At 33.9% G+C, this 14,902-nt stretch overlaps 1 protein-coding gene across 1 annotated transcript; it reads right to left on the reverse strand.

The window, feature by feature from the left end:
- Nucleotides 1-12,250: 12,250 nt before the first annotated feature.
- Nucleotides 12,251-14,821, reverse strand: inc (BTB/POZ domain-containing protein inc). Its single transcript, XM_085949990.1, has 2 exons — nt 14,560-14,821; nt 12,251-14,451 (listed from the first exon to the last, which is right to left on the reverse strand). Exons 1-2 carry the CDS (start codon nt 14,764-14,766, stop codon nt 13,999-14,001), a joined length of 660 nt encoding a protein of 219 aa, XP_085806116.1. The 5' UTR covers nt 14,767-14,821; the 3' UTR covers nt 12,251-13,998.
- Nucleotides 14,822-14,902: the final 81 nt, after the last annotated feature.

A 14,902-nucleotide genomic window follows, 5' to 3' on the forward strand; every position in this document is an offset into this window, starting at 1 on the left:
GTAGTACTTCACGGCTCCGGATGTTTTTTAATTATATTATTTATTACCCAGAAGTGAGTAGGTATTCGCGGCGATTTTAGTATGATGTCACCACTCTCAGCCAGTGATTTTTTCTATTATTTTTAACTGCTCGGGTTCGTAATACAAATGCCAATAAAAAATATTTTTACGAGTCTTTTGCCACCTAGACACATTATGCATAATATAATGTCATTTACTCAGATTAAAGAGTTCCTTTCATAATAGTGGCTGCGCAAAAGCCAATTATATGGCGCCAATGAGCCAAGAAGTTATTGAAACAAAATAATATTTTATACCAATATGTCAACGTAGGTAACGAAACAGTAAAAATTACGGTGGAGATTTATAGGTATATACATCCGTATTTTTTAATTTATCCAAACATTTTTGCCAGTCACCCGCGAGATTTAAAAGTTGCTGGATGTACCTACCTATTGTAAAATTGATATTTGACATAATCTAGTATTCGTGCATATAATAGGTATTTACGTTAAGTACCAGCTAATTGTAATAAAAATTTACACTAGTAGATACCTACCTAGATTATAATATCATCTGTTTACTACTATTTGTTAGTAATTATTGTGCTGTGAATAACAATACCTTATTTTAATTTGTTTTTTGTAAACATATCTTTTGCTGATAATAGTGTGGATTTGTGGTTTATTTAAATCATCAACATGAGTGCAAGACAACGACTTTCAGGAGCAGCGTATAAAAAGATAAGAGAACGAAAGGAGGCAAATGCTACAAATAATACAGGTACACTTAACAATTATTTTATCAAGAGTGAAAAGCAAAATCAGAAAGTCAGCGCAGAATACCTATCGTCTAAAACTAAAGAACCAATAATTCAAGAATCAGATGCTACAACGCTAGAAGAGAATGTAAATTACGATGCCAACGATAATAATTCAGACGACGATAATTTTGATTATTTAGACAAAGAAGAAGATAATAATTAATTTTGATGATCCACATTTTTGGCCAAGTTTTCTTGATGAAAGTACAAGGATAATGATATTAAAAAAAGGACCTATACAGAAAAAACTTGCTGATTATCCTATCAATACGTGCAATAGAAAGTTTTCCAATGCATAATATTATGAATGTACGTTGAAAAATGGCGAAACATATGAAAGAACTTGGTTAGTGTATTCTGTAAAAAATGATTCTGCGCATTGCTTTTGCTGTATAATATTTAATAAAAAAAAATGTGAGACTGGAATGGGATCATCAGTTGGCTATGATAATTGGAAAAACTTGTCGCAAACTATACAAACCCACGAAAAGTCAAAAAATCACCACGAAAACTTTTCAATCTGGCAAGATATTCTAATCAGATTAAAGCTAAATAAAACAATTGATTTTTGTCAACAAAAACTTTTCAATGAAGAAATTATACGGTGGCGGTCAATTTTAACTCGATTATGTGCAGTTTTGCGAGTCATGGCGGTGCAGAATATGGCTTTACGCGGACCTAAGTCCACAATCAACACACTGCACAATGGAAATTTCTTAAAATTAATTGAATGTTTTGGACTGTTTGATAATGTTATTAAGGAACATTTGAAAACCATAAGCTGTAAGCCCCGCACTACTCATTATCTTGGACCAAGAATTCAAAATGAATTAATTGCCATAATGTCGCAAAAAATCAAATCAGAAATTATTAATATGTTAAATGAGGCAAACTATTTTTCTCATATATTAGATTGTACACCTGACATAGGACATATAGAACAGATGTCGATTATAGTACGATTTGTTCGAAAACACTCAGAGGAAGTACGTGAGCATTTTTTAGGTTTTATAGAAATTGACGATAAAACTGGAGCTGGATTAGCAAAACGCATTGTTGAAGAACTAGAAAATTTAAACATAAATATACATAACATGAGAGGTCAAAGTTATGATAATGGTGCGAATATGCGGGGAAAAAAGAATGGTGTCCAAAAGCATATTAGAGACATAAATCCTCGTGCATTTTATGTACCTTGTAACTCACATACGCTAAATTTTGTGGTAAATGATGCTGCAAAATGCAACTTAGATGCGATATCATTTTTTGGGTTAATCCAAAAGATTTATGTTTTTTTCTCGGCATCTACTGATAGATGGAATATACTTTTAAAATTTTTACCATCATTAACATTAAAGGCAGTTTCTGATACGCGATGGGAGTCCCGAATCGAAGCAATCAGGCCTATTAGATACCAATTGGTAGAAATTTACGATGCCTTATTATATATTGAAGAGAAACATGCCAATTCACACACTGAAAATAGTTTGCAGACCAAAAATGATGCCATCGCATTATCAAAAAATATATGCAACTTTAAATTTATAAATTGTCTCATAGTTTGGTATGATATTTTGAGTTCTATAAATCCAGTCAGTAAACAGTTGCAAATGATAGAATTCAATATAACCAGCGCGCTTGATTCCATTGAAGCTGTTTTAAATTTTTTGCGTAATTATAGAAAAAATGGCTTAGTACAAATGAAAATAATCGCACACCAATTAGCAGAAGCCCTCGAAATACCTGCAGAATTTCCCAAAGAAACAGATTGCAGAAGACGAAGAGTACCGAAACATTTCGAGTATGAGAGTTGTGATGAAACGCCTCTACATAACCCTGAAAAAGAATTTGATGTCGAGTTTTTCAATCAGGTAGTAGATAAGGCTATAAATTCAATTGAAGATCGATTTGAGGAATTAAAATATCATGGAAGATTTTTCAAATTTATGTATAATATTAGCCTCTTAAGAAACATGACTCCTGAAAATTTATTGGAAGATTGTCAAAATTTAGAATATAAAACTCACTGCAAACGGCACATCTGATGTCGATGCAGTGGAGCTTTGTGAGGAGTTAAAATTACTGTGTAGACTTGTGACTGAAAAGTCTTCGCCACATGACGTATTAAAATTTATTTATGATAATAATTTGAAAGAAATCTATCCAAATACGGTCACTTCAATTAGGATAATATTGACAATGCCAATAACGGTGGCTGGCGCAGAGAGGAGTTTTTCAAAACTGAGAATTATTAAAAATTATCTCCGATCTAGGATGACCGAAGAAAGGCTAAATGGACTTGCAATATTGTCTATTGAAGCAGAAATGGCATATAAATTAGATTTGGATGACATAGTTACGGACTTTGCTACAAAAAAGGCCAGGAAAGTTTGTTTATTGTAACGGTTGAGTGTTGAGACAATTAATTAATAGTGTATTTGTGATTAAAAATATGTTCATATTAAATGAATGATAAGGAAAATGATTTTGTTTACATGTTGTACAATAATAGCATAGAAAAATAGTGTGAAAATAATACATCTGCGTATTATTACTAAATGGTACTCTGCAAACCAAATTTGTCAGACATATCAACAAATAGAATCTCAGACTCTGGTGATTTGGGTAAGTGTCTAACTAATATTATGTTTATTCGCTTTTAATATCTAAATTTAATTTTGTATGTTTTAGTGGTATATATTTTGTTATTAATGCATCGATACAACACATTTCTTAGATATAAAAAAAAATGGGGTGGCATTGTGACGCTGCCTAGGGGCGGCATTTTGTCTAGGGACGTCACTGAATATGACCATAAAATATATGTAATAATAGGGTGCGGTCCGATTCAACAAATTCACATTTTATTACATTTTTTACAATAATTGTAAGTTTATCTTTGACTTAAAATAAAAAATATTTTTTTTTTAATGTTTTCAGATACATCTTTATTTATTAATACAGTTGAAATTGTAAATTATCAAAAAAAAAATTCAAATTGCAAGCTTCGTATTTTTCCGCTAGGTGCCTCTTTAAAAAGGCTCAGTAAAGGCTTCACCTTAACCTTCGCGTTAGGTAAGGGCCCCATCAAACATCCTAGCCTGGGTGCCCGCGTTACGATGTGGGGGGTATGATACAAACCATTAAACAAAATTAAATGTACTTAGTTTGTTTAAAAGTGTAAAAACAATTGAGAGAGATACCAAGTATCGATACTTTATCTTTTGATATGACATCCATAATCTTGAGCTCTATATGTCATAAGAGTAGAGCTGATAAGAGCTTTGTTGCTCAAGTTTAGTGGACCAGAAGGAAAAGTGAGGGAACTCGATGGCTTCATCATCTATAGATAGACTTGCATGGGCTGAGTGTCAATCAACCGTGGAAGGAGAAGGATGTTGCATGCATGAAATAAATAACAATAAAAAACAAATGATTGGTGAGTCTTCCAAGAGACTGTTATAATATATTCTGCGGTAAACATAATTTTGAAACAAAAGTAACACAATCCATATTAAGAGCAAATCAACAACACAATATAATCAATAATAAATTACATTTACAGTGTGTTACAAAGCATTGCAATGAAGAAAGGTAACATTTCAAATCGGCATAAAAAAAACTGGTAAAAACACAAAAATATAAAAAGAGACATATTAAACACCACCATGTTAACATACGTCTTACTAAAAAAATCTAATATATAATTTTTATTGCTCAAAGTTAAAACTAAATTGATACTAATTCATTTTTAATGACTGATTTTTTTTTTTTGATAGAATATCATTATAATAAAGTCTGCGATAAGTTAATAAAAAAAATGCTTTGAAATCTATGAGGTCGAACTTGGTTATTACGAGGAAGATGGGACCGACTGAATTTGCTTGTTATATCAGAGAATAGGTATTTTTAAATGAGCGGTCACGTAACACAAAAAGTCGAAAATAAAAATCTGAAAACCATTGTAAAAATTCCCGAAACAAACAAGGCATTCATAAACTACAAAAGAAGTTGTTTATTGTAAAGAACGCTGGTACCTAGGTACCTACTGACTTCACAAACCTTGGATTTTTTTACTTATTTCAACCATATGCGTGGTTACCTTTTCAATATTGACGGCGAAAACATCAATTAGGTCGGTACTTAAGACACTTAACTAGTGTCATAAAAGTAATGCGATCCCGGCGGCATCCTGTCTGGTCGGATTTTATTACTTAGGGTCGAAATGTTTTTAAACAATCAACGCATTAACAGTTTTAAGAAAATTTTTGACGATATTTTAGCTCGGTATATCTGATAAGTTGCTCGTTATAACAGTGAATAAATGTATGGAGAAAATCATAAACTAAAATGTCAACGAATGTTTCCTCATTACATCCGAGATCTCGCTATATCCGTGATCGTAATAACCGAGTCCGACTGTATTTCAAATTAAAACCATAACAGGTTAAATAAGTATTTTCGAGAATATACACGCTTAGCAACTAAATCAATCAAAATGCATAATATTATAACTAAACATTTAGTTTAAAAAAAATTAATCAAATATAACACAGAGTACTTGTCTTCAAATTTAATTAAATAACTAAAATTTATCTTACTGATTGATAGAACATGATAGGTGTGGTGTGACATACAAAAATTCATCTTTATTGATTAATTTTATTATTCAACCATTACGAATGTAAAAATATTTTTAAATTCTACAAAATATTATAGAAAAGACATATTATGTTCACAGTGACAAGAAGAAAAGTGACTTATTTGTCCATTGAACTAGCAAAGATTGCATCCACATAGCCTATGTGGATTCCCGAACTGTTATGTTCGGCAAAACCCTTGAAAGATTTTGCGAAGAATGCATATGAACATACGTGTAAAGCAGTAAGCGGTAGAGGTGAGTTAGAAAAACTATCACCAGTTTGTGTACTCAAGTCTCGGCATGTACTACCCATACTCAGTACGTGTGGCCCAATAAACTTGTTCGAACGCATACAATGAGATCATCGCCGCGACTCGCTAGTTGGTACTGTTGGTAGACTTTCAACACTATTGACATGAAATGGACACGAGCGAGATAGCATAATACACTTACATCTAGACGTGATACTGATTCGTGATTCTTATGTAGGTCTATGGGTTTATAGGTCATAAATTTTGTGTAATTGGCAGCACATTCACTCATGAATGTGACGACGGCACAAGCTTGTTATGACAGCTCAAAACATGATTAAAATAAAAAAAAAAAATTATATATTCATTTTATGTCAACAAGAATATTATAACCTAACATGAAAACAACTCATAAATTTAAAATGTTGAAAATTTTATAATAAATGGGATATTTCGAAGGAATCAGCAGTGTATTTTAGTGATTCTATTAAAGCCAATATTTCAAATTTTGGAACAAGTTTCGATACCAAGTATTTATTTATACTGGTAGTAAGTATACTTAGTCTTCAAAATCGACCAGTTTTCCCATCTCTAGTAAGCAGCGACATATCACTCAAGAAACGTGCTGCCCTTAAGTAGACTTGCAAACTCTTACTATTTTTTAAATGCATTACCTACCATATTTAATTATTTCCATGTGGCTATCTTAAACGAAAACATGCAAAAATATCTTCACAATCCTATTTTACCTAACAGAATCCACTCAAATGTATTATTTGCCACCCTTTTAAAATGACCCGCGTACCTGCACAGGATGTCACTGTCAATAAGCTTAGAACGCGATGCAGAGCTGTCTGAGTTAACTTGGCAATAAACACCATCCAAACTTGCTAATTTAACTTTTCTTAGTTAGGCATGTCTTCGTCGTCATGTTTCATTCTGGGCCACTGCCTTTTTTTCATAGATTTACCACCTACAATATTATGACGTATTATTATGTATGAATAGTGTAGCTGTAAGGCAATACAATCTAAGTTACCGATATTGGCCTCTTAAAGATATTCACGTATCTTAGGGACTCACGCACCTAAGTATTGTTCTGCATCGCAATCTTAGTAAATGGTAATTAACGTATAATGTGAAGTGACGCTTGGTACTGACAATTTAAATTCTCTATTTTTATTCCTTTTCGCAACAAAATTAACCCTCCCAATTAAAACTTTAACTAGGTACTACCTACAAAATTGACTGCGACCGATGTTTAATGTTATCATGTTAAACTTCTTTCAAACACCATCTGTGCATCTACTCTATACACAAGACTGCTTTCGGCCGCTATCTAGGGTAGGTTTGTATCGAAGTATTAACACTTATTGCAACAATTACAAAAAGTTAGTTGTAATTGTTACAATGAGTGCTATGTTTTAACAGCACCTCTTTTGGCTGTGGTAAATTTTAGAACGAGATAGACAGTTTTGACTGTTTCAACGGCTAACTTATTGTAATTGTTACAATAAGTTTTAATACTTTAATACAAACCTACCCTAGATAGCTGCCGTAGCGGCCGAAAGCAGTCTTATGTATAGAATATGCGCTGAAGTTCAAACCTTTGTGTAAGTATGAACATGCAATATAATTGATTCATGTGTCGTTTTCCATTGTTCTTAACCCAATGTTTACGGGCCGCACAAAATTGTGTTTTTGCTAATTGCTTTTCAAATGCAAATTAACACGTTAATTAAAAAATTAATTAAAAGGGCCCGTAAGCATTGGGTTAATAACTGCTATTTTACTAATTGCGACTATAAGAAAACGCAAAATATATTTAGAGTGAATTAAATTACAGTTCACCAATAGATAATGCTATTCCATCAGCCAATTTTTTATTCTACCAGTTATCAAAGCAATAAAAGTGACAATCGGACATCTTGAATTACACTGTCGCCCTGTGGTCTTTTGGTGACTCAGTATCTATGGCAAACGAGCATCACCGGCGTGGCATATTCTATCGCCACTTTTCTTCACTATGAACATTCAAAATGAATGTAATTTCAATTCTACAAAATATTATTTATAACTGACAAATAGTGATCATGAGTGAAATAAAATACCTAACACAGAAAACATCTTCTGGAATCTAGATCCAGACAAAACTATACATGAATAATTGAGGTGTTGAGGATTAAACTAGTACAATTGACATTTAATTAAAACATCACACATCACCACGTATGAATTTATGCGTAAAACAAAATTCAAACATGTAACTGCTTTGTATGAAAAGTTAAAAGCATTTTATTACAAACATTGGATTATATTCCATGGACAAAATAGTGTTATTTTAATGTTTTGTGTGTTACAAAGAAATATCTTTTATTTCATTAGGATAGTAATAATGGATCATATGAGAACATGACCTCATTTATAGAATATTGTAAACAGTTTTGTGGACTTCACAATCACATATTCAATGTTGCTTTACTCAACTTTGCCATTGGTGCACCTTTTTGGTGCACAACACTAAAGCAGGCAATGAAGCCCAACGACGGTAGTGTAATGGCAGTACTAAACAATCACAGACAGACACACAGGCTTTGAGAAGGTCACATAGACGTATTGTGGCTTCACCGGGAATCAAATCCAAAGCCCCCGGATTAGAAGCAAGTCCCTTACGCTTTGGGATACAAAGACTTATAATAGTTTAATCCTCAGTACAGTTGAAAACTCAGTTTAAGATTACTTTAAGTAATCACACAGAATTAATAATATACAGGTAACTCCTGATCCAGGTGAGTGAAATTTCATTATAACGCGATCGGTTTATAATAAAAAAAATGTTCCGCACTTGTTTTGACATGTGCCACATATCACCATGAATGAGTGTGCGATCTTTGTCGCTCAGTTATTTTACTTTTATTTTATTAATGGAGTGTTATTTTATTAAATGCCCCGTTCATTGCGAGATTTTGCTTATCACGACCGTGTCCCCGCAATCAACAGTTACCTGTATAATGAATTCAGAAAGAATGGCTTAAGATATATATAATATATGCTTATTTTCACTTATATTATTTGTAATAAAAACAACAATCAATAGTAAAAACACTGAGTCCACACAAACATTATATGAGTATTGATTTCATTATTTTCAGATAAAATGGTTTCAAAACATGAACAATTCTATATATTTATTTATTACCTACCTTACGATATTCAAATTACATTATCATAAATGTACTTATGTATTGAAAATTCTCTATTACATTGATAATGTAAATTCTCTATTGATTATCCATGTAGCACTAGATTTCGCCTCAGATTCTGACTGAATACAAATATATTTTAAAAGCCTCCAGATTCTATACAATTTCAGAAATATATTGACTATTTATTGTTTTTTTCATTCACTTGTAAATTGTCTAAAGTAATGCAAAGAAACATTCAGACCAATTAGCAATATGTATTTCCATGAAATAATATTGGGGCACATAACAAAAGACTACATTTCAACCACAAAATAAAATTGTATGTTTTTTCTGTCCATAGATTGTTTATTTTTTTATAATTTAATTCTCAAGCTGTTGCACTAAGAAAATAGAAACTTGATTAATTATGTCAAATATTTTATTATGCTATTCTTTCGACCATGTTCGATCCTAATGGGATCATATGGGCCCCCATAGTGGAGATTTGTATTAACAGATATTATTTTTACGAGAAATGTATGTCAGCCACTTGCTCAACCTATTAGGTCCATACTCTGACTCATACACAAATTGAAAAACAATATGTGTACTTGCCAGACCCAGGTTTAGAACCTGGGACCCTTGACACTATAGACCGGCGCATAAGCCACGCGTCTATCGTGAGTGTTAGTGAGGCTTTCATCCCTGGACACCTCCGTCCTCCATCCTGAACCAGCCGGAGCCCCTATCCTCCCTTCACTATACACTAATGCAATGTTTAAGTTTCATTATCTTAATACATAGTATCTTCAAATGACCTCTCATTGTGTCTTAGGAAAAAGTGTGCAACAAATATGTGCCACCAATGCTCACACATACATGTGAAACATAATAACTCTCTTAATAAGAGAAATCCAAAAATTACCAGTAGCGCAATGTGGCATAGAAAGGTACATGCAGGGCATAATGTGGAAAGAAACAAAATAAACCAATGAATAAGGAAGCAAACAAGATGTGATAAAGGTGGCTAAACAGATGAAATTGATAGCCGGATATGGTACTCAGCGAATTGACAACCGGTGGACAAATGCCGTCATACGGTGGATCCCAAGGGGTACTGTACGACCGCAGGGACGCCCTGAACCCCGCCGGATAGACGAACTCATAAAGTTCAGTGGATGTATGGTGAAGAACTGGTGACCGAGAAGAGTGTGGGGAGCTAGGGGAGGCTTTCATTCAGCAGTGGATCGACCCTGGCTGATGATAATGATGATCTCGACAAGTAGATCGACAACATCTTTTTGAAGGTTTCAGATCATTATCAAAAAAGTTAAATTTTGTTGAACATTGTATGGAGACCCCATTTTTTAGGTATCAGCATGGCCCCAATTTTCAAGTCCCTGGGTATATGAGAAATAGGTGTAAAATCTTTTTGAGCATGACAGAAAAATGTGATTATATCTCTACAAATTTATTAGCAAACAATTAACCCTTCCTTTGAGAATGATAATAATGAAATTATCTACTAATTAAATATTGCCAAATGTTTGAAAGCTGCAATGGTCGATTTACGCTTGACATTTTACAAATGATGTTGTGTTAACTAGCGCCTCCTATAAACATTCGATAGCAAGTATATCATAAATATCATTTTAATTTTGAATAATGTACAACTGGACTATTTGACACAATTTTGACATTTACAAAGATACACTCTTCTTACCTTACTGAATAATTTGAAAACTTAACTAGTATTAGTGGTAAGTAGTAAGTATTTACATGATTTTAAAGAATTATCATTACTTGTTCTAAATTTCACTAAACCTAATAATTTTCTTTGCATAATAATTTACAGAAGATACCTACATAATATTCGCACATCATATATCTTCAAGACGATAACCATTAAAAACCAATACAAAATGGTATGATAAATAATTAAGCATTCGATTCCGCCGGATATTCATTTGACGATAGCCATTTTTCCTCAAATAGAATCGCCATCAGGAGTTGCATCAAATATTCAATTATCTATTTACAAAGCGTTTCATAAAATACCAATTTAAAATATCAAAATATTCAACTATGAATAAACATTTAATGAAAGACATTTTTTATAATAAATTAAAGACAAAAATAAATTTAACGATTGATGAAAAGTTTCTATAACAGATTATTGGATAAATATAGAAAAATGCATGTTTCAATCGTCGAAAGGGCAATGTCCTTCACAACTTAACAATTGGTTTCACTTTTGTCTTAAGAGTCTATTCCATAAAATAATAGATTCACGATGGATGAATGACATTTGACGGCATACTGCCGTACAAATTTAAACACATTGTTGAACGCCTCGACAATAACTGTGAAATTTGGTAAAAAGTTGATCATACGATTGATTCGGCTCGTGTACGATTGGTGTTGATTGATAGTGTTGATTTTCAGTTTGAAGAAAATGGCAAGGCCAAATATATTAATGATGCGCCAAGTCGGAGAAGAATGGATCATACGCAGTTATCCTGAAACCCCCTGGCAAAGAAGACTATCAAGAAAACGACCAAATCTAACTTCACCTCCCGGGAAATGTTTCCTGTAAGGTGTGCACACCTACCAAAATTTGTCCGCATACATGTTTTCATCCCCCGCACACTCCTCACACAAAAATATTGTAAAATAAAGTTTCTTTTGTCAGATTTTAGTAATAACTACAGGTGTGTTCGGTGTACATAACAAACAATTCAAGTGAACAATATGATTGCTTGCACAGTTAAATATATAGTACAATAAATTATACTTATTAATATAGAAAACTTATCCCCTAACAATGTCAAAAAGGAGTGGATGTGATATTTCAAATGCGATAATTAAGAAGAAATCCTTCGATAAATTTAAATTGGAATGGCTCTCTGAAATCGTCGAAACACAAATACCATCTTCAATGCATTCGCAAAAAGTAAGAATAATTTGTGATATATTTGTAAAATTGAAAAGAGGTGGACTTTTGAAAATAATAATGGAAACATCCGAAGAATGAAAGAATATGATTGAGATCACTGAGCGCATAAAATCTGGTTGCGATCTAGTCAAAGTGTTAATTGATACGTAATGTTGATTGATAATTGGCGAAAAAATCAAATTGCTTCTATGCTTTCTGTAAGTACAAAATATTCATAATCATGTATCGAAATACACAGGTATTCCCGAAAGCTGGCGAAATAAAAATTATGCGTTCGAATTTGTCCAATTAGTCTAGACTACAAGTCTCCGTTTCATACATTAATAATAATTATTATTGTTGATGAAGGTAAAAATATAAAATTGTATGTGTGATTGTGGGGGGGGGGGGGTGTAAATTTACCGCACTGGGTGACGAGTGACACTGCTCAGATGCGTTGATAATCCGCACACACAAGAGAAAAATTAGAGGCAACGTTGCTCCCGGGTCCATAAATTTACATATTTACTTAACTAAATCTAAATGACAAGAATATAGAAGAAACGTTATAAAAATCAAGCTGTGCTTCTTTCTACTCTATATCTACATCATATTGCCTCAATGACAAAGAATCCGGCGGGAAGAAGAAAAATTGTATTCAGGATGGCTATGCTGTGTGTACCATCACATAAAATCATCAAAACTCAAAAATTAAAGAAGAGGCAGGCATGGAGAGATGGACACGATTCACATTGGATTGTAGGGGCAATGATGACGATTTCTCAGAAGTCTAAGAGAAGACGAGTCTCAGAAGACTTCTCAATATGAAATCGAATCGAGATCTGTAGGCACTCAGCCCCTGGGCCGCCCCGTAAAGAGGCGTATAACATTAAGAGGTACGCAGAAAGGCTGAGTGTGACCGACTGGAGAGGGAGAGAGAGCTCGGGATAGAGATTCCTGGAGGACGGTTGTGCAGTCGGCCATGGACCTGAATGGCCTGTAGCGCTAGCTTAAGGGAGAGAGTATCACATATATGTTGAACGTATCAAAATTGGTGGCACTCTAAACAAACCACCATTTTTCCATTTCATTAAAATATTAATTTTACACTAGGTACTAAACTAAATCAACCGCACTAAAAATGTTTCAGAAATGCCATTTCACAAGGCTCCCTCTTAGGTGCTTTTTACTGGTTCTCCGTCATCTTTATCCGTAGGTCTCCATTTTGAAATTCAGCTATCTTTTTGTCATCGAATTATAGTACGCGTTCCAAGACATTATAGTATTTCGGCAAAAATTATAGAACGTGTTGAAAATGTAAGTTTTTTGTTACATAAACATAACGGAGAATTCGAGAAATTCCGACGCCCTGCTTTATTAAAACACCTCTTAACTGTCACGTTAGTTTTTTAGAGTATACAACGCCAGACTACGTCCATAGACTAATATCGCACACTGAGATCTTAAATTATTTATATTATATAGATTATACTTACTACGTCCCTCGCTTCATGTTATTATGATTTGCTGTGATTGAAGTACGAACATTTTACAGAACTTTAAACATCGACAATATAGACAACTTTTAAACAGAATGAAATAAGCAATGGGGAATATTTGCACAACCGGCGAATTCAATTAAATCCATTTTTCAAAACTGTAGTATTTTGACATACTATACTTTTGTAATAGTATGCGAACCAAAATGTACTATAATTATAGTTCAGTTGGCAATACTGCGCTCACTGACAGATGACAGCGAGCGGTGGCGGAGAACCAGTAAAAAGACCCCTTCTTACTACAGTCAAATACTTTGATATTTGCTAATTGCAGTGTTCAAAACATTTGCGCAATTATTCAGAAAGTTGTCACTGCTGACCAGTTAATTACCACAACTCGGTCAGTGCTCAAGACACGCCTGGCGTGTAGCAATTAGCATGATAATTCAATGTGGTAATTAACTGGTAAGCAGTGAATGTATATGTATCTAATGGCCACACGCCAGGCGTGTTTTGAGCACTGACTGTGTTAACGCACACGAGCCGTATTTAAATTTGATCAGGTCTAAGATAACTTTACCATTATGATTACCTATGACCACATTTCACAAGCATCTCAACGTTCACAAATCTAAACTAAATTAAAGTGAGGTCAGTCTTTATTCACATTCTGGATCCCTTCTGTTGCAACACTTTGGCTCTGTCCGTCGGTTCGGTCTCTTGGCTGTTCAGAGAAGCACCGTACTCCCGACTGACCACGCAGAGGAACTCGGCGTGCTCGTCGGTGCCGTAATTATATTGGGAGCCGATGTTTATTAACTGTTCGAACTTCCAGCCGTCCGACATCGTCGACACCATCTGAGTGAGTTCGTCCTCATGGCATTGCAGCACTCGATAGACATGTTTTTTAGAATCGCGGAGGGGCCTTCCGTCTCTTATGCATATTCTCTCTTTCACTAAACGTATCAGTTCGGTGATATTGTAAAACTCCGCTTCTTCCAAGATCCCTTCTTCCGCGATATCATTGTTTAGTACTAATTTCCCGTGTCGGAGATAGTTGAGGACCGGAGAAAAGTAAGTCGGATCTCTATCGATGAGATACGCTCCGGAATGATCCTTGAAATTACAAGATATAAACAGATTAACATCAACAATTCACGGTTTTTAAAACAACTCTGTTCGCGCAATGATGTCAAACATGCAATGAAAACAAAAAATACTAACCTTATCCGAAATAAGATCGCTATCCTCTTGGACTAGGCGCGACAAAAATGAATTCTGATCTCGCGATAGTGTTGTTTTTGTGGTTAAAAAATATGTGCCGCCGACATTTAATCTGACCCACTGTTTGCTACTACGCCTTTCTAAACTATTTTGTTTAGAATCTTTTAAGGAGTCTCCTTTCTCCGCCATGATGCCAAGTGTGACCATTCGGTTGAAAAATGTTATTCAGCTGCCTTTTTTGTTTTACCAAAGTCAAAACAAACCTGGCAGCACCAAAATTTTATTTTGCTCAAGTATTCTACCTATCTATGTATGATGCTCAAGTGTCACTTGTTCGGAGACT

This window comes from Rhyacophila brunnea, unplaced genomic scaffold (genome assembly GCF_057557595.1).
Source record: "Rhyacophila brunnea isolate RB1 unplaced genomic scaffold, BYU_Rbru_1.0 scaffold_22, whole genome shotgun sequence".
NCBI classification, from domain to species: domain Eukaryota; kingdom Metazoa; phylum Arthropoda; class Insecta; order Trichoptera; family Rhyacophilidae; genus Rhyacophila; species Rhyacophila brunnea.